The 27528-nt window shown below is 35.4% G+C and overlaps 1 protein-coding gene across 1 annotated transcript in view; it reads right to left on the minus strand.

Annotated features, from left to right (window-relative positions):
• LOC128208681 (uncharacterized) overlaps nt 1–27528 on the minus strand; it is a 110089-nt gene that overhangs the window by 67912 nt on the left and 14649 nt on the right. Inside the window, exons 5-14 of the mRNA XM_052912229.1 lie at nt 26008–26040; nt 21188–21368; nt 20540–20609; nt 19989–20061; nt 18846–18913; nt 13761–13867; nt 6575–6778; nt 6166–6263; nt 5599–5676; nt 3103–3177 (exon numbers count right to left, since the gene is read on the minus strand). Of these exons, the coding sequence (XP_052768189.1) occupies nt 3103–3177; nt 5599–5676; nt 6166–6263; nt 6575–6778; nt 13761–13867; nt 18846–18913; nt 19989–20061; nt 20540–20609; nt 21188–21368; nt 26008–26040 (987 nt within the window). The remainder of the gene's footprint in view (nt 1–3102; nt 3178–5598; nt 5677–6165; nt 6264–6574; nt 6779–13760; nt 13868–18845; nt 18914–19988; nt 20062–20539; nt 20610–21187; nt 21369–26007; nt 26041–27528) is intronic.

Here is a 27528-nt window from a genome sequence, read left to right on the forward strand (position 1 = left end):
ATATGCATGGACCAAAATGACAGCTGATTTGTTGCTGTTTTAAGATTATGACCATTAAAGTGTGAGGATAAAGTGTGTTATGACCGTCATGACCTTTGACTCTATGAACTCAAAATCCAGAGTCATCAGCTGGTCACCAGAAACCTAAATGTCAAGTTTGAGGGCCATGGGTGCAGGCATTGTCAAGTTATCACAAGTCAAGTTTTTTTCGTTCAAGGTCACTGTGACCTTGACCTTTGACCCGATGACCCCTTAAATCATAAGGGGTCATCTACAAGTCAGATGCAACTCCAAGTCAAGTTTGAAGGCCATGGGTTCAGGCATTGTTGAGTTATCACTCGGACAACCTTTTACCATTCAAGATCACTGTGACCTTGACCTTTGACTCTATGAATCCTAAATCAATAAGGGTGATCTACTGGTCAGGCTTAACATCCATGTCAAGTTTAATGATCATAGGTTCAGGCATTGTTAAGATATTAGTGGGGGAAGATTTGTTAACTTTTTTGCGTAAAAAGGTTACTGTGACATTGACCTTGGCCTGATGACCCCCAAAGTCGATAGGGGTCATCTACTGGGCAGGCCAAACCTTCATGTCAAGTTTGATGACCATAGGTCCAAGAATTGTCGAGTTTGCTTTCAAGGTCACTGTGACCTTGACCTTTGACCCCTAAAATCAATAGGGGTCATCTACTGGTCAGGCCCAACCTCCATGTCAAGTTTGAGGGCCATGGGTGCAGGCATTGTTGAGTTATCACTTGGACAACCTTTTATCATTCAAGGTCACTGTGACCTTGACCTTTGGCCCAATGACCCCTAAAATTAATAGGGACAATCTTCTGGCTGGGCTCAACCTCCAAATCAAGTTTGAGGGCCATGGGTGCAGCCATTGTCAAGTTATCACTCGGATAACCTTTTACCATTCAAGGTCACTGTGACCTTGACCTTTGGCCCAATGACCCCTTAAATCAATAGGGACCATCTTCTGGCCAGGCCCAACCTCCAAGTCAAGTTTGAGGGCCATAGGTGCAGGCATTGTCGAGTTATCAATCGGACAACCTTTTACCATTCCAGGTCACTGTGACCTTGACCTTTGGCCAGATGACCCCCCAAAACCATAGGGGTCATCTCCTGGTCAGGCCAATTCTCCAAGTCAAGTTTGAGGGCCATGGGTGCAGGCATTGTTGAGTTATCAATCGGACAACCTTTTACCATTCAAGGTCACTGTGAACTTGACCTTTGGCCCAATGACCCCCAAAAACCATAGGGGTCATCTACTGGTCAGGCCCAACCTCCAAGTCAAGTTTGAGGGCCATGGGTGCAGGCATTGTTGAGTTATCACTCGAACAACCTTTTACCATTCAAGGTCACTGTGACCTTGACCTTTGACCCATTGAGCCCAAAAAACAATAGGTGTCAGCTACTGGTCAGGCCCAACCTCCAAGTCAAGTTTGAGGGCCATGGGTGCAGGCATTGTCACGATATCACTCGGACAACCTTTTACCATTCAAGGTCACTGTGACCTTGACCTTTGGCCTGATGACCCCCAAAAACAATAGGGGTCAGCTACTGGTCAGGCCCAACCTCCAAGTCAAGTTTGAGGGCCATGGGTGCAGGCATTGTCACGTTATCAGTCGGACAACCTTTTACCATTCAAGGTCACTGTGACCTTGACCTTTGGCCTGATGACCCCCAAAAACAATAGGGGTCATCTACTGGTCAGGCCCAACCTCCATGTCAAATTTGAGGGCCATGGGTGCAGGCATTGTTGAGTTATCACTCGGACAAGCTTTAAAATTATTTTACCATTAAAGGTCACTGTGACCTTGACCTTTGACCCGATGACCCCTAAAATCAATAGGGGTCATCTACTGGTCAGGCCCAACCTTCATGTGAAGTTTGATGACCATACGTCCAGGAATTGTTGAGTTATCACTCGGACAAGCTTTGGTCTACCGACGGACCGACCGACAGACATACCGACATGCCTGTGCAAAGCAATATACCCCTCTTCTTTGAAGGGGGGCATAAAAATATTACTTGCATTCTGATTTGTCCCCTGTGCACCCTTTCCATTACATAACAAAGTACTAAACATGTATGAATTCTGGTACAAATTTATATTACCATTGATGATATTTTCTTATTTTTGGACTCAATATGAAGTAATAAACGTTATATAAGTGACTGTTTGCTGTAAGTTGTTCTCTTAGCCATTATTTTCCATTTGCATCATTACATGCTGTTGAATTTTGAGGAAATTGTTGTGAAAAATGTGATACTGAAGAAATTTTGAGGAATACACTCTATCATATACACTGAAATGTCTTAAGTTGATCACCAATAATTTTTTATTAACATAAAAGTGAATATAAATGCATAATATATAATATTATTATATTGGCTTTGAATATGTGTCCCCTGTGCACCGAAAAATAGTTCAATTTTGAAATGAAAAATTTGGCAATTGTAAGCTACAATACATTCTTGAAATTTGGTATGTGGTCTATATTAATGCATCAGGTGAGGTAAATGTAGATTTTTCCCTTATTTGATTCTTGTTTTAATTACAGAAAAAATTTGTGAGGTAACAATTTATTTTTGGTTTCAAATTTAGAAAAAATGTGTTGATTTTTTTTTAATTTTCTTAAACAACTGACTTATTATGCACATGACTACACACACGTACCAATTACTGATTATAAAATTCAGAAAAAGCATCTGAATTATGCTAGGTTCTTGTCATAAGACACTTTTATAAATCAACATATTGTAAGAAATGTTCGCAATATTTGGATTTAAGGTCAAAATATTTTTTGATTTGTATTTCCTGATACTTTCCCAAAGTTATTTCCTTGTAATTTGAAGTATTTACTTTAATGTAAAATAGGTGACAATCATGAAAACTGGGTTTGAATTTTCAACCCGTATGTCACACTTTTGCCTCATTATTTTGAAAAGCACCCATATACAAATGTATGTATGACTTGTTAAGTGCTTTCTTAGGTCTATATAATATAAAAACTACTAATCAAACGAATGAATTATCATCTAACTAGATATTAACATGAATATAATTCAATTGTAAAAGACGCCACTCACCATTTCCTCATTTTCGTGGAGCTTCTCCGCTATATCAGCATTGTCTGCTTCTGGAAGACTGACTATTGTCCCGGCCTGCAACAGATACAATAACAAACTGATCAATTTGAAATTTCAGTCAGTTTTTATACAAGCTGCAACAATATAATTGGTGAAATGTGTTGGTTTTGACTGATGCTGCTGTTGTTGAAGCTACATGTAAGTGAGTATCACAGTTTATGAATTACAATGCTGATCAACCAAAATTGACAACTCAAGAAAGCTTGGGTATTTCATTGCCTTCAAGAATTGAATCAAATCTTGTCAATGACACTTTCTAGTAATGTATTGATGAAATTGTGCTGAATTATGTGAAACAGCAATATTTTTATCGCAAATTTTACATAACTAAAATTGAAAGATAGAAATATTGTTTTCGCACAAAGGATGAAACTAAATGACCTTTAAAGCAGGAAAAATGGCACATTTCAATCATATTTTGTTTGAATAATTGACAATAAGTATTGAGTGCAAACAGAATTATAATTCTCATTTAGAATCAAGTGCACATAAATAGATCAGTGATAAACAGTGCATACTAATTGTATCTACAAACTTTAACAAGAAAACCTCTACAATTGTGCATATTCACAGCATTCTTCTAAAATAAAAGGTTAACTGGAAAAAAGATACATTTTTTCTTCAATTGTACAATAACTTTTGTAAACAGTAGCATCTCATCTGATATAACACTTGTCTACTCATCACAGTCAGACAAGGGGCATAACCACCAACAACAATCATTTAAGTCAGAGTTATGGGCCTTGATACAAAAATGTGAACAGTCATCGAAATTAGACTTTTGGATGAACAAGCCCGAATTCTTATACTATTGCATGGAATCATATTTTTAAACAAGCCCTGCTATATAATATTCAGAATTTGAGTAAGCCCGGAAGACATTTTACCAGTGCAGGGCTGGCGGGCTTGTGCTAAACCACTGTGTGAACAATTTGTTCCATTTCTAAGTTTTTTGTAAATTATTAGAACTTTTTTATTGTTGATACTTATTTAAGTCAGAGTTAGGGAATTTCTTACATATGTGTGTGAGCACTGATAGAAATGTTTCAAGTGAAAATTTAATGGTTTAAGTTAATAATATTGAATAAACTAATAAAATGTTGTTGTAAAAAATGACAACAATGGTGACATGACCAATACATTTGATTTTTAAAATTAAGAGGAGTGCAGAGTGAAAGCCAGCAGTAGTCTGTTGTTGATTTTAGTCAAACAAAGGGCATAACTGTCAAACAAAGGGCATAACTCAACACTTTATAAATCCAGAGTTATGGGTCTGGCCACAGATGTGCATATTGCCACTGGTAAGCTGTGAAACAAGTCTTATATGAACATCTTGAGCAGTTTACGAGTAAAGGCCAAGGTTAAAGTTTTAGCACACCCTAGTGACAATACAAAGGCTAGTCAATAACTCTATTTTTTTGTCATTGAAATTAGACAAGCCAAAAATAATATAAATAATACATTATAACAAACACACAAAAAACAGTTACTGGGTGAGGGCTACATGATATTATGTTCTATAGTGCTACAAAGTGGTTGTTTCCGAATATCTGATAATACACCCAGGTTATGCAGGAATACCTTTTCTGTGTTTTGGTCCCCTGATAAACTTGGGACATACAAAAATATGTCCCCTATTTCATCATGCTGAAAGTTGCTTGGCTGAAAGGTTTAATATTATTTTGTGCATTAAATATTTGCTAAAATTATGCACAAAATTGTCATAATTATATTTTAGTCTCCTTTAAGTTTCTTAAAATGCCACCTTCTTTGTCTAAGAAAGGGAAATCAAACTGATCCTTAAAGATTATTTTAGTTAGTTAAGATTTGTCAATAAATATGCTCAAGAATCTCTTAACAATATTTACACAATCAGAGAATAAAACTGAGCTACTCTGATTTCATGAAGAATAATGAACAAAATCATAAATGGTGATGCTTGTTTTAAGTTGTTTATCTGATAGATTCAGTACACAGTCTTTAATACATCTTTTAAGCTTGCAATAAGCAAGAAACAAATGCAAAAAGCTCCAATTGCAATAAGCAAGAAACAAATGCAAAAAGCTCCAACTTAAAGCTTAATTGATTCCGTACACAGTCTTTCATGCATCTTTTAAGCTTGCAAATAAGCAAGAAACAAATGCAAAAAGTTCCAACATGAAAGCTTAACAGATTCATTGCAGTCTTTCATGCATCTTACAAGGTTGCAATAAGCAAGCAACGAATGAAAAATGTGTGCCAATGCACGCTAGTCTGTCATTTTTTTTGTTGCTGTACTTTTTTGTATTGTAATGGCAACCTATGTATCAAGTTTCAATTAAATATCCTACAAAGTTAAAGTTTTGTGCACGTTCACAACAATCAACTATACGGACACCAACATTAACATGATCTTTTTTTTTTTTTTAAAATATGTGACCATTGAAACAAACTAACCTTCTGAGCTGATGCCAACATTCCATGGAGTCTTCCGATTTCCTTCCTGAGTTCTCGAATCAGCGCTACATTGCTGTCCTGCGACAGAAAATTATTAAAAAGAATTGAAATATTGATTGATTTGTACAGTCTCTGTCAGTATAAGCACAACTACAGGAATATTTTAGACTGTTTCTGAGTTATAGCCTGTGAACAGTAATGTTGTTCTACAATACCTATGCCGTAAATGCTGAGACATTCATTAATGAGAAAAGAGCTATGAAAAAGTTATAATCATTTCAGAGCCAAATTTGTTGTTAAAAGAACATATAATATTGTCTGATATCAAGTCAAGTCAATATTTGTTTATTGTTGGATATCATGTAATATTTAAAACACAAGCTAAGTAAAGCATTCCTTTTTATCCTCTACATTTCCTAAGCTCTTTACCAACATAATTATTTAAAACAAATATCAACAGGATTCATCTTAAATAATAAAGCATGAGTAACCAGACCTTAAAATGTTATCTAACAAATATTATTTATATGTAAATATATATAAAAAAAACATAATCATCATTATTACCTCGTTTATGTGTGGTTTATTGATGATATTTTTGGCACGCTGGGCGTATCGAAGTGTGCTAATACTTTCACTGTAATACTGGCTGGCAGGAGTAATGGCTGAAAAGTAGGTAAGGGAGGTAATTTCTGGCTAAACAAGTTATAGCTTATATGGGTTGCCTCCCTTTTGATATTTAGAAACTGGCTATAAAATCATAAATTTTACCAACATCAAAATAATTGTATATGTGTTCTTTTAAACAATCTTGATTTGAAACAATATATAAAATTTAAGAAAAAGGGTTTTTTAAGAGAATGTTAAACAAGTTTCAGACTTAATAAGTTAATGTGTCAACTTTATTACCAGGAATATCATCTTACCCAAAATATCCTTTAATATACCAGTAATGAAAAACAGACAGCTCACTTACTGGCAATCATGATGGTTTTAGCGTTTCCCCCGAGGCTGTCTTTAAGCAACCAAGTAAGAACAGAGTCTCTATATGGAATGTAAGGCATGCGTTGTTTATTTGGTCCAGGGGTGGAGCTAGCCTGGGACTCCCCTCCCCCACTGGCAGAAAAACTCTGGAGTGAGCCCATGTCATCTGTTTCCCAAGACAGGAGTGATCGCTCAGCTGGAATAGAGAGTACTGGTAGTAGAAATAAAATAATTTAGCTTTGTGTAAGTTTGATAAAGTTTGGCACAGTACAAAATTAACTTTCAATGACTTTATTTCAGGCATAGATTTTAGAATGTATGCACAATTATCTGACTTTTGATCTTAAAATGTGGCCTTGACCCTAAGGTCAGCAAATGAGGTTTTAGGTTGGTATAATTATGGGGAAAATCACATCAAATTCTCCAGAACAGGACAGATTATTCTGTTTAATGGCAAAATCATTCCAAATTCAGATTAAGGTTGCAGTATGGGTGTATTGACTCGCTGAGCTTAACATTTATGAAAGTTGATTGAACAATTCTAAAAGCACATAAACACCATTAGTCATTCACAGATGGGACAAAACAATGCCAATAGTGATGTCTGTCCATGCCCAACAAACATGCTGGATACCATTTGGCCATGTTATCAACAAACATACAGCAAAATATCATAACATGAAGAAATTCATTGATATTATGGTACTATCACAGATTTAATTGAAATAATAGGTAAAATATCGATATCTATTCACAGAATTTCTTTTGAAATATATAACATCATTGTTACTCAGGGATAATGATAAAAACCAGCGACACCGGATACAACCGTTACCGTATTTTCTCGACTATAAGACGGGGAAATTGGGTCCCGATTTTTACCCCCAAAGTAGGGGACCCGTCTTATAAGCGAGTCGATAAAATATTAAAAAAAGATTCAAGTCAAAATCAGTTAAATTTTACATAGGGTATTCGTCTATCCAGTCTATCGTCTGCTGATATAAGTATGGGGCAATTAAGTAAACAACAACACGAAATCTCTTCACCGCGCGTGCTCTGACGTCACACAGTGTACCGTTATATCTGCATTTTTTCTCATGGCGCGTGTCAGTATAATTAGTATGACAGATATATCAAATCAATAAATTGGAATGTTAATATGATGTAGGTACCTAACTGTCAATTTGATTAAGCAAACAAATGACAATGCGAATATGAATCCTTTATGTTCGTCGCCAATCAAGGGACAATATTGCCTAAAGCATTATTGCTAAACAAACACCTATTCATGCCTCGGCTTTTCGCAGTTATGTTATTGAAGCCATTTATTTTGCCGAAGAACTTCATTGGTGTCTTCAATAAAAAAATAAACTAAAACAAACATATGTTGTTATTAATTAATTATTACAATTTCGATAAGTAACGACCTGTCCTGCAAACTTATGTACTCATTTTTAACCTACCTCCAAATAGAGAGCTCACAGTTGCCCGCCATTTTCTTTGAGTAAAACAAAAACAGTTACCGCGAAAGTCGATAATTGTCCGTTGAGCTTGAACATTTTTACACATTAGGAAGAATTTTAGCATTTTAGATTTGCTTAAAAATTGACCCCGTCTTATAAGCGAGTCGAAACAAAAAGCACCAGATTTCATAGGCAAAGTTAGGGGGCCGTCTTATAAGCGAATCGCCTTATAGTCGAGAAAATACGGTAAAAGGAGGGTCTCTGACTTCTTATAATGTGACTGTTTCACTTTAAAACATCAAAAATGTGAGAAAACGCAAATCTTTATTTACTTTTATTACCAAATATTTTTATTTGTACATTTTTAAAATACCGTCCATTTATTGTTCTTTGATGGGACCCCACACTTGGGAGTTGAACACTTTGAATATGATTCAAAAAATTAAACCCATGTGAAAATGACAGTGTTATAAAATAAAGCCCATTCAGTGCATACTTTAAATCTTTCAAAAGTAAACAAGTGAAATATTCTGGCAGTTTTCCTGTCTCAGTGACAATGGAATAAATACTTCAAGAGATTTTGACTTATGTCGAAATGTAAGTGAACTGCAAAGTATGTTAGCCATTTTAGCATTGTTAATATATCCTTGAAAATCTGTAGATATTTTGACTACCAGTAAATCTTACATATTTTCATTAAGGATTTTAACACTAAAAGGTTACAGACATGGACTGAAAATATGAAGTCATTCCATTTTTTATCAATTTCTGTGAACGAAAATTTGGTGGTCTTAAGAAAAAATGGAATTTCAGCACTTTTCCCAAATGATTGAGATCTCTTCTATTGAGAAATATCTTATATAAATAAATTGAAGGCATAGGTAACAAAAACAGCTGATTCTGAGACAAAATGTACAAAAAAAGTCAAAACTGTCAATCTGTGAGAGTGCAGCTTTAAAGCATTAGTTAAATACAAAGTGGTCATATTAAGATTAAAAGTATTTTTCTTCGTTTCTTCGGGATAACTGTAATGTTATATTTAACATCTTTTACTCCCGTTCATAAATGCTTTACTTATGCTCCCTACCCTACAGGTCCTCGTTCCAACTCCCTGTAATTAAACCATGACCTTTTAATATATGATTGATCAAGACTATCTGTATGACAACAGTTACTGTAATGTTATATTTAACATATTTTACTCCCGTTCATAAATGTTTTACTTATGCCCCCTACAGGTCCTAGTTCCAACTCCCTGTTATTAACCCATGACCTTTTTATACATGCCGGATCTATCCCCTTGAGTTTATTACAACGTTTTGTTTAAAAAGTTACATAAATCCATGCCAATATTGACAAAGTATTTAAGACATGGGTTTGTGGGCTTGGATCTATATAGGGACAGGAATGTACGCCAATTGCTTATCAATTTGTAAGTGTAATTTAGCAAACATGAAGTGTTTACTTAAAAAGTTGATACAATGAGAAATAATTGGACTGTTTCTCACCCAATATTGTACATTACCGCATTAAATTGCTTTTATTAGTACGCTATATATAGAGGGGCTTTTAACAGTACAATAACTCCGATCCTCTGCATGATTTTTCACCATGTTAAATGATTGTTTAACTACAACAAGAAAGCCATTGAATGAACACTTTTACGTGCCAATTTGCTTGATTTTTTTGTGAAAGGGGCATTACAAGCAAGTTATTAAAACCAGAGTTATGGGACTTGCTTTACATGTGCACTATTTTCTCTAGCAACATATGTGCCAGGTTCCGTTTGAATGTCTTGAACAGTTTCTAAGTTAAGGTCAATTATGTAAAGGTTTTGCATTTTATTGTGTGAGTGGTATTTTTTTTAAAAAGGTACAAAATATTGTGCAGAATTTTCTCCAGCAACATATGTACCAAGTTTCACTTGAATATCTTCAACAGTTTCTAAGTTATGGTCAAGGTTAAGTTTTTGCATTTAATTGTTGTGTTTTCAATAAAAGGGCATACATCAAAAATCATTCAAATTACAGTTACAGACCTTGATTCACATGTCAGTATTTTCGGGCAAAATGAATACTGAATTTAATTTAAAACTGAGTCTCATAGACTGGTTGTTTTGACAACTTTTTCTTGGAATGACAATTTGAAATGGAATAGATATTTTGTGTAAACGTCTGGAAACCAGTGATATAAGACTGCTGACAAAAGAGCAGATCATAGTTTTTCATATCTAATTTTGAAAACTGATGTTTTATGGTAAAAACACTTTAAGAAAAATGAAATGTTGGCAGATCTGTTGAGTTGTGAGTTATCTTATAGGAATAAATTGAAGGCACTGATGTCAAAATGAGCTGATTCTGAGACCAAAAAATAAAAAAGGTTAAAACTGTGAGCATGTGAGAGTGCAGCTTTAAGTTACAGCCAAGGTTAAGACTGTCAGCATGTGAGAGTGCAGCTTTAAGTTACAGCCAAGGTTAAAACTGTGAGCATGTGAGAGTGCAGCTTTAAGTTACAGCCAAGGTTAAAACTGTGAGCATGTGAGAGTGCAGCTTTAAGTTACAGCCAAGGTTAAAACTGTGAGCATGTGAGAGTGCAGCTTTAAGTTACAGCCAAGGTTAAAACTGTGAGCATGTGAGAGTGCAGCTTTAAGTTACAGCCAAGGTTAAGACTGTGAGCATGTGAGAGTGCAGCTTTAAGTTACAGCCAAGGTTAAGACTGTGAGCATGTGAGAGTGCAGCTTTAAGTTACAGCCAATGTCAAGACTGTGAGCATGTGAGAGTGCAGCTTTAAGTTACAGCCAAGGTTAAGACTGTGAGCATGTGAGAGTGCAGCTTTAAGTTGCAGCCAAGGTCAAGACTGTGAGCATGTGAGAGTGCAGCTTTAAGTTACAGCCAAGGTTAAAACTGTGAGCATGTGAGAGTGCAGCTTTAAGTTACAGCCAAGGTTAAAACTGTGAGCATGTGAGAGTGCAGCTTTAAGTTACAGCCAAGGTTAAAACTGTCAGCATGTGAGAGTGCAGCTTTAAGTTACAGCCAAGGTTAAAACTGTCAGCATGTGAGAGTGCAGCTTTAAGTTACAGCCAAGGTTAAAAAAAATGCACTATTCTGAAGAATACAACAACACCAAGAGTATGACAATACCTCAACTTCATTTCTTCACATATCAGATGAGCTAATATATCTATCAGGGACTTTTAAATCAACAGGTTCCAAAAGACAAAGACAATCCGTCTCCAAACTTCCTCCACCCAACCCCACCCCAATTACATGTACGCCTTCTCCTCCTATATCCCATCCCCCACCCCTACCCTCCTACTCCAAAAATGAACTGAATGAAAATAAAACTTCTGCGCCAATTATTTCCTTAGGAAAATGGTTATTAGCTTTAAGGTATATACTTTTGATCTATTCTAAAAATATTTATATTTCAAATACTAATTCTTAAGCCTAAAAAGCGGAAGTGAAGAAATTCAGTCTTTTTTTAAATGCTAATATTTTCTACTTAATCACAAGAACCTGATAATAATAACAATAACAACAGGATCTGTATAAAAGTCTCACTTGAGTCATTCCCTTAATAATCAAACTTATAATGCTTATTTCAAGCCCTTATATATATGCTTAAAAGCCCTCATACAAATTCATTCTTTAACAAAACAATACTCGGAGTGACAATTATACAAAATAAGGTTATTCACTACCATTAAAAATGTATATATATATACAACTCTCTCATAAATAAACGCCTACTTAACATTTTACAAAGAAATAACTGTATGCTTTTTGTCAATACAAAGTTTCAACAAGATTTCATTTTTCATATTCGCTATCAGATAAATATATAACAGGCAATAAAGAAAGTGATTTATCATGTTTGATGTCACTTCTCATTCCAATATTGTGTTAAAATATACAGGGTACTCAATATCCATTCATAAGCCCTTTACACCCAGGCATGATATTAGCAGTTTGGAATGGAATTATTATCATTTATTACAAGTTATGAAGACATTTCATGGTTTATAATAGATCTCTAGGTTTCTAAAGCTCATTTTTCCATTGAGCCATTAAAAGAATCCAGCCCACTTTTTTACAGACTAGTCGCCTTTATTAGCTTCATGAAAAACCTCCTATGGTATAAAAATACATATTGTCCTAACTTTTTTTATATATACTTATTTCATAACATATAAAAAGAGTATGTTAATGAAGAATTAATTAGAACATTAATCATTTTTGTATAGCCTTCTGAACGATTATTATTTATGGAGGGAATGGGCTCCAAATGTCTCCAAGGAGGTGATTATTTCTTCAGCTTTTGTATATCATTCTGACCTACCAGATTCTACTAAACTTAGAGATCAGACACTAATTATCATTTTTAGTTAATAATCTATTCAATATTACGAAATAACTTGGGCTCTTAAAAACATATATTGAACAAATATCGAGTTTGAGAGATGTTTGTTAGACAAAATATGCCCACTAAATGGACTTTTGTTATAAATAGGTGGATAATAAATAAGATTTCATGAACATCAAGGTTGAGAGAAACATTTCGGGTTTTAATCTGTGAACAAATTTTGGTAAGACTCAGCTCAGCATCACAGGTTATCTTAACCATCATCTACTGTTCATCATAGGGCACCCTACTCCTGAAGTTTTACAGTCTTAAGTGACAAGCCAATCTCTCTGTTGCTGTGCAAACAGGCCAATGTCTACAAACTACCAGACCTAAGGACAGACAGAACATATAAAAGCTCAATGAGAAAACAACTGACAGCTCAATGACAGAACTACTGACAGCTGACACCTCAATGACAGAAAACTGCCAGCTCTATGACAGAACAACACCCATCTTAATGACAAAAGAACAGATGGCTCAATGACAGAACTTCTGACAACTCAGTGACAGAACTTCTGACAACTCAATGACAAAACAACTGACAGCTCAATGACAGACAACACCCATCTTAATGACAAAAGAACAGAGGGCTCAATGACAGAACAACTGACAACTCAATGACAGAACAACTGACAACTCAATTACAAAAACAACTGACTGCTCAATGACAGAACAGCTGACAGCTCAATGACAGAACAACACCCCTCTTAATGACAAAACAACTGCCAGCTCAATAATAGAACAATTCCCATATATTAACAACAAAAGAACAGAGGGCTCAACGACAGAACAACAGCCATCTCAATGACAGAACAACACCCATCTCAATGACAAAATAACAGATGACTCAATTACTCAATGACAGAACAACTGACAGATCAATGACAGAACAACTGACAGATCAATGACATACTTACCAACAGTTCAATGATAGAAGGACTGGCAGAACAACTGACAGCTCGATGACGGACCTACCAACAGCTCAATCACGACACAACAGACAGCTATATAACAAAACAACAGACAGCTCAACCTGACAGAACAAATGGCAGCTGAATTTGCAGAGCAACTGACAGAAAGGCTAAACAACAAACTAACAGCTCTTAACGGACAGAGCAACTGATGTCTTGACTTATCTCTGTATTTCAAAAGTTGACATTAAAAGCTTAGAACACCATCTTCTTCTCTCTTCTGTTAACTCTCATTATTTCATGAACTATTCTTTCTTAATGATTGCCAGTCATATTCAGAACTCAAGAGCATTGTAAGTAGTACTTGAAGTAAGAATACCCCCTCTTATAAATTACTAACCTAGAGTTTTGATGACATATCCGAGAGTGACAAGTGACTTGTTGATATTGGCCCCCTCTGTGAGTCGCTTCCTGAAGTCGGGTTTTGAGCTTGGATCTGCACGCTCACTGAAAAATACACCATTACAATATAACAACTAGGTTTGCCTTTTGCATGAAATTTTGAGAAAATGCTTCAATATATGTCCCTTTAAATATACTTTTTACATTAAAGATATTCCACCTGTCACAATGACGTTTAATTCGCATACATTGTGAAAAGACGACATGCTTTCAAAAAATAAAACCAACATTTTTTCTTTCTAATATGGGTTAAATAAGTAATTGAAATGCAAATGTTTGAACAAAAACTCAATCAAAGCAATTTCACATTCATATTTAAGCATTCGTGTACCTTTACCACATACCAAACTGGCCCTTTGTTACCTAGAACCCCTACTTACACAGGTGTTAAAGGGTACAGAGATATCGCAACATTTCTTTGACAAGTGCTGGCCATTTTAAATATGCTGCCAATTTCACTTTTGTAGCTAAGTAGATTGTATTTATCTGTTTCTGTGTAACCAAGCCACACCATGCTATTTAATATTTCACCCTTGATCCTAATCTGTGGCAATGACAGGCATATCAGAGAGCAGAAACTTGGATGAAGTTGCATTGTTGAAAATCAGAGAAGGTACTTTAAATAATGTGAAAATTTTGACAACTCAAAGTGTTTTAAAACAAGTCAATAAAGTAAATGGGCTTATGGGTTATGAAAGCAAGTGGTAAGTCACATGACTATCTCCCTATACCCGCCTCCCCCAACCACAAAGTAATAAATGATGTTTTTGAAGGAGGTTAAAAACAGGTAACAGATGCACTGTTGCCATTGCTATACAAAGTACACTAGCCCCAACCCCATCCCCATTCCTCAACTGGATACAACAATGATAAACTTACCCCCTCCCCCATCCCCAATCCCATTCCTCAACTGGTATACAACACTGACAATCTTACCCCCTCCCCCATCCCCATTCCCATTCCTCAACTGGTATGAAACACTGATAAACTTACCCCCTCCCCCACCCCATTCCCATTCCTCAACTGGATACAACACTGATAAACTTACCCCCTCCCCCATCCCATTCCCAGTCCTCAACTGGTATACAACACTGAAAATCCTACCCCCTCCCCCAACCCCATCCCCATTCCTCAACTGGTATAGAACACTGATAATCTTACCCCCACCCCCATCCCCATTCCCACTCCTCAACTGGGTTCAACACTGATACACAAACAATCAGTCCCATTCCTCAACTGGGATACAACACTCATACACTAACCCCCACCCTCATCACCAGTCCTAAAATGGGATACAGCACTCATACACAAACCCCCAGTCCCCTTCCTCAATTGGGATACAACACTCATACACTAACCCCCAGCCCCATCCCCAGTCCTCAACTTGAATACAACACTCATACACTTACCCCAGCCCCATCCACAGTCCTCAACTGGGAAACAACACTCATACACTTACCCCCAGCCCAATCCCCAGTCCTCAACTGGGATACAACACTCATACACTTACCCCCAGCCCCATCCCCAGTCCTCAACTGGGATACAACACTCATACACTAACCCCCAGCCCCATCCCCAGTCCTCAACTGGGATACAACACTCATACACTTACCCCCAGCCCCATCCCCAATTCTCATCTGGGATACAACACTGATACACTAACCCCCAGCCGCATCCCCAGTCCTCAACTGGGATACAACACTCATACACTAACCCCCAGCCCCATCCCCAGTCCTCATCTGGGATACAACACTCATACACTAACCCCCAGCCCCATCTCCAGTCCTCAACTGGGATACAACACTCATACACTAACCCCCAGCCGCATCCCCAGTCCTCATCTGGGATACAACACTCATACACTAACCCCCAGCCCCATCTCCAGTCCTCAACTTGAATACAACACTCATACACTAACCCCCAGCCCCATCTCCAGTCCTCAACTGGGATACAACACTCATACACTAACCCCCAGCCCCATCCCCAGTCCTCAACTGGGATACAACACTCATACACTAACCCCCAGCCCCATCTCCAGTCCTCAACTTGAATACAACACTCATACACTAACCCCCAGCCCCATCCCCATTCCTCAACTTGAATACAACACTCATACACTTACCCCCAGCCCCATCCCCATTCCTCAACTTGAATACAACACTCATACACTTACCCCAGCCCCATCCCCAGTCCTCAACTGGGATACAACACTCATACACTTACCCCCAGCCCCATCCCCATTCCTCAACTTGAATACAACACTCATACACTTACCCCAGCCCCATCCACAGTCCTCAACTGGGATACAACACTCATACACTAACCCCCAGCCCCATCCCCAGTCCTCAACTGGGATACAACACTCATACACTAACCCCCACCCCATCCCCAGTCCTCATCTGGGATATAACACTGATACACTACCCCCCCACCCCCAGTCCTCAACTGGGATACAATACTAACCCACAACCCCCAGTCCTCAACTGGGGTACAATAATTACCCCCATCCCCACTCCTCAACTGGGATATGACATGGATACACTTACCCCAACCCCATCCCCAGTCCCCAACTGGGAAACAATACTAACCCCAACCCCATCCCCAGTCCTCAACTGGGATACAATACTAACCCCCAACCCCATCCCCAGTCCCCAACTGGGATACAATACTAACCCCAACCCCATCCCCAGTCCTCAACTGGGATACAATATTAACCCCCAACCCCATCCCCCGTCCTTAACTGGGATACAATACTAACCCCCAACCCCCATGCAGTCCTCAAATGGAATATAAAATAAATTCCCCTCACACTGAGAAAAATATAGTATTTAATTCTTAAAAGCATCAGAATATTAGATTTCAAAAAAGTAGAAAACACATGTTTGAACTTAGTTCAATAACCTGATTTCACAAATATTGACATCATTTATTGGGGTGAGTATACCCTATCAAAATAAATAAGGCCAAGTATTGAAAGAAAAAGCTCCAACTTCTTGAGACTAATTCAGTATCAGCATTTTTGATTCAACTTTTTCATTTAAAGAGTGTTTACATTTTTGAGTTGTGCCTTTCACAAAAATTGTTTTCTAACACACAGCTTAGGAAAATAAGCATGAAACGTCTTATTCAAATGTTTAAGAAGACTTCGGCCCACAAAATCGCTGAACAAAAAAATCACCGAATGGAAGATATTTTCGAGTACTCAAATACTTTTTTCACTTGAATATTTAGCTATCTTTTAACATGTAAAATATAACTATCATGCATCATTCAGGACTTGACTCTAATCCATATTCAATGTAGGATTCGCAGATGGTAAAACAAATATTTAAGTATTTGCATTTTCAAGAGCCCCAATAAGTTAACTCCTAAGACCATATTACATAAAATATATCATCTACATAAAATCTATTTTATTGAAAACATGGCTGTCATGTCAAAGAGTTATTTAGCCTAACTTTAAATTTAAAATTTATGTTTTCTTTCAAGCACTTAAAATACTTTCTTATCTTTTAATATATATATACCCGTGTACCATATTGATAAAATTCAGGTCAGATTTAAAACTCAGTCTGCAAACTTCAACTTTTAATACTGCAAAACTGAGATAAAATGCTTAGTACAAATATTTTCCCTTATAGTTAATAAAATGTAGGCCATAAATTCATTAAAAAATAGTACTGCATGTAGTGTATACAGTGATTTTTGGTGCAATTTACTGCCTTCTAAAGGCATAAAGCAGCACTTAAACTGTCTCGATACAAAGCCATCTTTTATAGGTAGGACAGCGGAATGTCAACCTGCTGAGGAAGGGTTCTGAGTTTGATTCCCACCAGATGCACTCAAACATTAGCTATCTTTTATAGCTAGGACAGTGAAGTCAACCTGCAGAGGAAGGGTTGTGAGTTTGATTCCCACCAGATGCACTCAGCCATTAGCTTTCTTTTATAGCTAGGATTGTGGAAAGTCAACCTGCAGTGGAAGGGTTGTGAGTCTGATTCCCATCAGATGCACTTAGCCATTAGCTATCTTTTATAGCTAGGACAGTAGATGTTAACCTGTGGAGGAAGGGTTGTGAGTTTGATTCCCACCAGATGCACTCAGCAATTAGCTATCTTTTATAGCTAGGACAGTGGAAAGTCAACCTGTGGAGAAAGGGTTGTGAGTTTGATTCCCACCAGATGCACTCAGCAATTAGCTATCTTTTATAGCTAGGACAGTAGATGTTAACCTGTGGAGGAAGGGTTGTGAGTTTGATTCCCACCAGATGCACTCAGCCATTAGCTATCTTTTATAGCTAGGACTGTGGAAAGTCAACCTGCAGTGGAAGGGTTGTGAGTCTGATTCCCATCAGATGCACTTAGCCATTAGCCATCTTTTATAGCTAGGACAGTGGAAAGTCAACCTGCAGAGGAAGGGTTGTGAGTTTGATTCCCATCAGATGCACTCAGCCATTAGCTATCTTTTATAGCTAGGACAGTAGATGTTAACCTGTGGAGGAAGGGTTGTGAGTTTGATTCCCACCAGATGCACTCAGCCATTAGCCATCTTTTATAGCTAGGACAGTGGAAAGTCAACCTGCAGAGGAAGGGTTGTGAGTTTGATTCCCACCAGATGCACTCAGCCATTAGCCATCTTTTATAGCTAGGACAGTAGATGTTAACCTGTGGAGGAAGGGTTGTGAGTTTGATTCCCACCAGATGCACTCAGCCATTAGCCATCTTTTATAGCTAGGACAGTGGAAAGTCAACCTGCAGAGGAAGGGTTGTGAGTTGATTCCCACCAGATGCACTCAGCCATTAGCTATCTTTTATAGCTAGGACAGTGGAAAGTCAACCTGCAGAGGAAGGGTTGTGAGTTTGATTCCCACCAGATGCACTCAGCCATTAGCTATCTTTTATAGCTAAGACAGTGAAAAGTCAACCTGCAGAGGAAGGGTTGAGTTTGATATCCACGTGAATCTACACCTACATTCATTTTGAAAAACAGACACTATATTGTTTAGATATGAAAACTCGGGTACCTTCCAGCCAGATCGACAAGGTTGATTTTGCTGACAATCTCACTGGGACGGTTTTCCTCCAGGCGAGCCTGAAATAAACAGTTTACCATTTTAACGATACAACATTTTATAATTTAAAGTCATTTTTATTTCGCAACTATGATACCTTCCCCCAGAACCCTTTCTTTGCTATAAGCATAAGCTGTCACAGGATCATGGCAAATGCCCCTATCGGACTTTGTCAGACTAAAAATCAATTAATCTGTAAGATAAGCGTAACCTTGACCGTTGAGGGAACAATTATTAAGCTAAGGGTGATAAAATTTCCGATATGCTGTACAGTAATATGAAGTTGTATTGAAATTTGAATAAAATTGAATAAGTAAATTACAGTCGATTAGGAAGAGCATGCATTTTAGAGTAAAAAAAGATACTCACAAAATCATGTAAAATGGTTGTTACTGTGTGTCTGGGTGTTTGAAGATAAGTTTTGCTCTCAGTACAAAACAAAAAAATTACTTAAAACACTTATACATAAGTATTTCCTTCGATGCTGTGAGAATGATGTTGCATACTCAATATCACTTTAATCCATTGTCTATGACAATAATTTACCTATAAAACATGTGTTTTACATTACGAAAAACTGAAAATAAACTGTAAATTAATATCGTAAAACAATAACAACGGTGCGTCCTGCTAAATATTCTCGACAAAAAAAATGTTGAAAACAAATGTTAGCTATTTTGCAGTTACTCAAACCAGATTTTGTCTATACACAAGGACAGTTTGCTCAAGAAGAATGTATAGCATGAAAATACTTTCAATAAAAATACAAAGTCGAATTTCCAGGTTAAAATTTTGGTAAAAGAAATTCAGAAAATAGGGTAAATACAGAAGTAATATAAAATCAATGCAACCAAATTAAATATGACCGAGCGCAAATTGTTTTTTTGTTGTTTTTATCAGTTAATAGGTGCGGTGCGGCAAATCCGATGAACAAATGATCAATTTGAAGTTTTATGCAGCAGCAAATATACGAGATTTTTTTTTGAAGTGCTAAAGATGGTAATGACACCAAAGCAATAAGGATATCTTCACATCCTTGGCAGGATTAAAGAGCTACAAATGGTGATATTCCTTGTAATTGAAATCATGAAGAACCTGTGTAAAGTTGATGGTAACAATCGCGTGGCTTCGGGAACTCTGGTCATGCATGTACGTCTCTGCTGTGACTCTGAAGGTGAAAAAATAAATAACGGTAAATTAAATCAAAGTTTTGTTTCATCCAAAATCATATTTGGTATGTGATTGAATTAAAATGATTCATTTGAAAGAAACAGAAATAAGGCACTCAGGTTAACCACTAAATGTAAAATTTAACATGTATTTGTGATTCTTTTATCAACTTCATTAAATGCTTGGATCATTTTCATGGTTTCATCTGGTGTCTAGTCCCTTTAAGTGACATTGTCGGCAAAAATGAGTCCACAGTGGAGGGTTGAGTGACTTTTCCAGTGTTTAAAAGGTATGCTGCCTCATAAACAGTCATAGCTATTTTTAAGTATCTTTCAAACATTTCTCTAACTCAATTCATCATATTGTTATTCTGAACAATTGGTTTAATTTCGATGTTTGTTTCTACAGTGAATATTTCCACTGGACTCATTGTCACAGATTAATAAAGCGCACAATTATCACAAACTTCTCGTCACCTGTGTTCATTTCCCTTCTCCAGTAATGCCTGGATTTCTTCGTTGTTCTTCACACGATGCCATGACAACCCTGAAAAGGCAAAACAAGATTTATAAATTAATTTACACAAATAAGAAACTTAATTCCATGACAGGTTTTCATACTCTATAGCATTAAAATTCATTTTCATACTTGTTTATATCAGAAACCAAGCAAAAATTATACATGGTAAGCCTTAATTTATGAAACAGGTTAAGGAGTTTCTTAAAATTGAATAACAGAAAACTTAGGTAATAGTTTGAACTAATTTCATTAAGCTTGATTGTGACAATAGCTGACAGCTTATAGATTCACGCTAAAGTCTGTTTCCTGGGTAGGAACGAGGGACGAGTGCTGGTGTTAATGGTTGGGAACCCACAACCTCTTGGGTGAGTGTTGGCCACCAAAACCACTAGACCTCTCTCACCATTACAGAATTCTTATTACATTTCAAGTATTTATTTTAGGAAAGATTTGTTTGCAACAAATACAATTTTAAGGCAAAAATGAAAAGAAACATTAGTCTGCAAAGATTTTGAAATAATTTTGCCACAACTATTCCTCTTTTCCTAGAGAAAAAAGCGAATTCTATGGTGTGTTTGTTGGAGAGTTTTTTCTCAAAATACAACCTTTGACATATGGTCCTTCCTTCGGATGTTCCCTGACTTTAAGCGAGTAGTTTTCATTCTGTCGTAGCAGATCGGGCTGGAGAAGGTCCCGTACACGCTCGTTGTAAATCTCAAAGTAGCTGATGTCGATACGACTAGTGACATGGTCATCTCCGCTGTCTTGGATACGCTCAAATAAACCCTGGAACACACAAAATAATTAAAAGATTTTGAAAATCATTATAAGTTTTATTTTATTTTTATAAACCACTGCTTTATGTAAATATTTCAAATGTCATCCACACTTATCTTAAGAACCATTAGTGAACAATATGAATGTGTTTTAAACATTGAACCAATTGTTCAGAGCTTTGTTAATATTAATGACGTTGTTAACATCATAATTGTTAACCGTGCGATATTTAATGCTTTTGGAGTTTCATGGATACAGTGTGATCTGCAGTATTCTAAACAAGATTTGACTCAATTGTTTCAGCTGTACTTGCTTTGTATGAATATATGATCACATCATCTACAAGTTAACATTTCAAAGTTAACAACGATCCCATTAACAACGTTGTTAATTTTAACAAAGTGCTGATCAATTGACTCATTATTTATTTAGTTCAAAACTTTTTCAGCAAATTTTGGAAAATATATAAAAGACCATTAATAATATGCAATTAGCTTAAAGATGCACTCTTACTCCCAAATAAGTTTTACCACAATTAATAATATTGTTTTAATATTCCAATAAGGATGAATGAATGTCGACAACAATGGTTCTTATGAAGGAAAGTGAGTTTAATTTAAACGAAATGAGCATAAAACACAGTATTTCTACCTTATGAGACTATAGTAAATCAAAGTAAATCTTTTAGCATTCACCAATCATTTAATATGTTTGCGCTTTCTGCTATTAAATACACGGTTATAATCTTGTTATAAGTAAGAAATATTTTCCATAAATGCATTATTTAGTTAGAATAGTTAAAGGTTTATCAGTCAAAATTAATGTTTGTTATACATGTGTATGTATTTATTTTGAAATAAGAGTGTTACTTTAAGATTGAAGCTAGAAATAAGATGGCAAAATTCCTTTTAATAAATAATGTAATTTGTTCGATACAGATCAGGTTAATTGCTTCAATTTGACCAGAATATAGTTCTGTTCATTTCACCCTTAGGCAAAATATTGCTGTAGATAGAAAACAGATCTAAACTTGGTTAACGATAAGTAAAAACTGGAATTTCACTATAAGGCAATTGCTGTAGGTAGGAAACTGATCCAAATTTAGCCCGAATAAATTGAAAGGTGCTAAATAACGAAAATGGCAGATAAAAACTATGTATTGAAAGATTTATTGAAATAGTAATCGCCAATTAGATATCTGTGAAAAATTAAATACGCGAGAGCAAGAGTGATTTAGCGTAGGGAGGTTTTGTAAACAAACAAGTCAAATCAATTTTCTCTTTTAATACCGTCTCGAACTGATACGATTTAGAACATAATCGGTAAGTTGTGACAAATAGGTGGGTCTTTCGCGACAGTTAAGACCCGGGCTTAATAAAGCTCTTACGGAGTGTTGAGGTGACTTTTGACCAAATTTTAACAAGATTTGGTGACCTTAGGGCCTATCACAGATTAGAACTTTAATATTGACTAACATTGCTGACTAATTTAAAAACCACTGATGGTCCAACACAACAAAATGTTACCAAAGTTATCGTAGATAATTGGCTTAAACAAGGATAAGATGCGAGAGAAAATACTAAGAAAATTGGGTAAAAGCCGTCAATTTTATATCAAGTACAAACAAAAATAATTAAATCAATTATTCCAAGTCGATCAAATCAATTATTATTTGAATATCTACAGCCAATGGGCTTGCCTATCGGCCCCAAATAAGTACCATGCTCAATCGTTGCCGTTTTACAACTTTACAGACATGACATCATAATTTAGTTTAGCTCCCCACCCACTGAAAACATGTACTAATCTAAGCAAGTTAGAACATCATAGTGTAAAATCATAATGACTAAGAATGGGCTTGGTCACTTCTAAGCAAGTTAGAACATCATAGTGTAAAATCATAATGACTATAGGAATGGGCTTGGTCACTTCTAAGCAAGTTAGAACATCATAGTGTAAAATCATAATGACTAAGAATGGGCTTGATCACTTCTAAGCAAGTTAGAACATCATAGTGTAAAATCATAATGACTATAGGAATGGGCTTGATCGCTTCTAAGCAAGTTAGAACATCATAGTGTAAAATCATAATGACTAAGAATGGGCTTGATCGCTTCAAAGCCAGTTAGAACATCATTGTGTAAAATCATAATGACTAAGAATGGGCTTGATCGTTTCAAAGCCAGTTAGAACATCTATCATTGTGTAAAATCTTTATGACTAAGAATGGGCAATTGATCACTTCATTAACTGCTCCAAACCCCTTAATGAAGATTTTCTGAAGCATTATTTTAAACTTACGACCTAAAGTATAAATGCAAGAACTATAATCATATTCAGGGGGAATAACTGCGTATTACCTCCAGTAGAATTAGGTAACGAGTACAAGAAGTATAAATTGTTGTTGGTGAGATCTTTGGAATGGCCCAATATTCATTTCATTACTATTATGTTTGTATATAAACATTTTTTGCAAGAATAACATATTCACTTAAAGTGTTGTAGATTTAATAAATACATTCAAAAATGTTCAAGACGCATTTTTGACAACATGATTGAAAACTTCCAAGTATTAATGTGTTTTTTTAAAAAAGAGAATATATTTTGACCTCCATTAAACACATATAAGGTATGGAACAAAAATCTCCTTTCAACCCCACAGTGTATTACCACTCTTGAATGTTTGTAAATAATTTAAACAAATATTTACATTTAAGTTAAAGTTCTCCACAAATCAAAGGTATTTACAACATCTATATATTTTTGTAGTTTACAGAGCTCAAATTTTCAGAAATCAAAGACAGATTGAAAATTATTCAAACATTAAAGTAAAAAAAAACTTCAAAGATTTGTTTGCGTTTTAAGCAACTTTGTATAAATACAGCTGTGGTAAGATTTATAAACTTCATAAATAAAAACATTCATGTTAATAATAGATAAAAAATAGCTACACTAAAGTTTTTTTAAATGATTTAACAGACTTCCAGCTTAAAAATATAGGAAAATGCATAATCAGAGTAATTTTATACATTATGAAGCCTGTAATTTGGGTTGATTTTAATCAAATGAACCCTAATACTAAATTATTGAAAACATGAGACCTAAATCAGTCAAAATTTTACCAGGTTTTATTTACAGAAGTAATTCAAACTGACCATTGTTTAAACATTTAAACGTCCTGACTTGCAACCCTCACCGTATTTCAAAACCAAGGGACCCCCATTAAAGGTGAAAATTATTGCTCTAATCTTGAAACATTTCGCTTGACAGCTGTATTGTTTCCATATTTGTCTAATATTCCCACTTTGCAGTTTGGTGATAAAATGAGTTAAATTAACCTCATTGAATATGCTACATAGGGCACTAGTTCAAAATTATACCTACGCTGCTAATCGAGAAAACTTTGTATACAAATATTGCCCTGATAGCCGACTTTGAATGGTTGAAATGCTATAATCAAATTCAACTTATTCATTTGATAAATTTTGATCAAAGGTCATCCCATTTTGATTTGTTTGGTAACTTGAAAATATTTGATAAAAATTGTACAAGAAAAACACATATACGCCTTTTAAAACCACTATTCCAAAACATAAAACCCTTGGACAGCGTTCTTTTCTACAAGACCTAACAAAATATGTATGTTTCAGGTTTAACAGACTGAACTTACTTTTTCATAGTAAATAAACAGAATAAATAAATCAAAATATAAAAATGATTTTTTGTTTATTTAAAAAATTGGCTCTGCAAAAGAGACGAAAGTGTAAAACAGTAAAGTTCTAGCCTGCATGTATATAAGCCAAATATAGTTATTAACCTAAAATGCCAAAAAAAATCAATTTACCATCCCATCTCACGAAAAACTTCCTATCCCCCAGTACCAGCCCAATTGTTTGCAGGCTGTTCAACCAGAAAAAAATATAAATATTTTTTAGGACTAATCTATCTTTTTTTCTCGACAAATGGTAAATGTAAGTATATATATTTAGGATTTTCGCTATACCTTCTACTTAAAATTAATCAAAGGTACTTGACCTTCGCCAACGCCAACATAGAAATGTTCAAGCCCTTGGTAAGATATAAATGTTTCAATCAATGGTTATATGTGTAATTTATTGCAAAATATATTACTTAAGACTTTTCAAAGCGCATCTTATTGACAGGAATGGTATTAGCACAGGTCATTTGTATTCTCCTTTTAATGAAAACGAAGGGTTAAGTCTCTAATATATAATACATATTCTTTTCAATAAAAGATTAAAAGAACCAGCACTTTCTTTAAAAGTATCATATCTGAAAAACCAAGCCTAAGAGAGAGGCAATATTATAACCCCAGTAAAAATGTCAGTGGATCGAATACCAGTGGAATACCACTGTATTCCAGTGGTAATCATAAATACACTTGAATTCCACTGAAATACCAGCGGTAAACGTTTAGTTCACCAAAATTTACCGCTGGTATACCACTGAAATACCATTGGCTAAATACCACCAGCATACCACTGGTATTCCAGTGGTATACTGCAGACATTATTACTGGGGAACCTATCAAATCTTTAAGGGCATGCACCTGCGTGAATACATGGATATTAAAGTATACACTAACCCATGTTATGTTCGAAGGTTATAATAATTGTAAAATACAAACCTCACAAATTCTTGGAATGAGCCCTACGTCACCCTGAAATCAGAAGAAAAAATACACAAATGTAATAAAAGATCAATGTCAAATATAAAACTATATAAATATCAATTTATTAACTAATATATTGTTTTAAGCTTAAATGTGTCTGGGATTACAAGATGGAAGCTAATTCAATTGTTTAGAAATTAAGGTTTCAATATTGTCATTAATTGATTTTATATTAAGTTGGTAATTTAATGTTCAGTGTGTGAGTAAATAGACATTTTCTGCTAAAGGATTAGATTAAAAGTAAGCATTCTATAGGGTCCACTAAAACAATAGGTCTGCAGACTGGCCTAGGCAGTGTCAGTGCCTACTTAATTGTTCGAAAGACCAGAAATGTAACACTCACTATTAAGAAAAGTGTTGATTAAATTGATATTTTGCTTACGAGAAAATTAATGCTCCAATCTCTAAATTGAATAATTGTCATTAAAAGAACCCTTGACTCGATTAATTATTATAAAAGCAATCATGACTTCATTTGATTTGTAAAATAAATAACTTCCTGTATTAACTACAGAGGAAAAACCTCTAATTACTTTTACGCAAAAATAGACTTGGTGATTTGTATAACTGAAGATCGATTATTGCAAACAGACACCGCGTGATTAAATCAGAAGATGAAATTAAACCTTACATAACTTTTTAAAGTCCAATATGAAAGGGTTCGATTCAGCCAAATATGAATGTATTTGCGCAAACTTTACACCCTGGGAATGAATTACAACATCCCCTGCAGATTTATATTATAAAATCTTGACTTTTCACACTGATGTTTTTGATATACACTTATATTACAACTAATTAACATCCTTTTCCGACATTCTTAAAACATAGTCAATGAATGTTAAGTGCTTAAGGCAAACATGCTTGTCAAAATATGGTTATTAATTCGCGTAAATATGCAAATATAACAAAACCTTTGCAAAAAGTTTCGCTGTTTTTTTCATCGTTTCAATGCATAAAAGACCCCATAGAATAACTTAAAAACCCAAATTTCTTTCATGCTTTACGATGAAATATGGGGTTTTAACAGTGAAATAACAACAGTGAAAATATCAATTTGATATTTTCACTGCAAAATAAGGAGTGAAAATATCAATTTTCAGAACTACTTTTAAAATCCTTTGTTGTAACATGTACTTGCCTTGGTCAAAACAGAACACTGGACTTCAGTAAATTATGTCAAAAAAGGTTAAAAAAAATAAAGAAATATTTTATAAATTTAAATAAATATATAATTGGAAATTAACAACTTACCGTTTATTACCGGTTATCCCGTTTATCAAACATTTTACTGATCTTTGAAGCTGAATGTTCGAACATTTGCTTTCATTCCAAACAAATTACAGACAAAAACAACTGTTCGAACATAAATAACTGTTCGAACATAAATTAAATTTTATAGCATCGATCAAATGTATTTTGAACTGTTAACCGTTGAAGTACGTAAAATGAGCTTCCTGGAGAATTCACACAACA

The sequence above is a fragment of the Mya arenaria genome, chromosome 11, assembly GCF_026914265.1.
Source record: "Mya arenaria isolate MELC-2E11 chromosome 11, ASM2691426v1".
Classification (NCBI taxonomy): Eukaryota; Metazoa; Mollusca; class Bivalvia; order Myida; family Myidae; genus Mya; species Mya arenaria.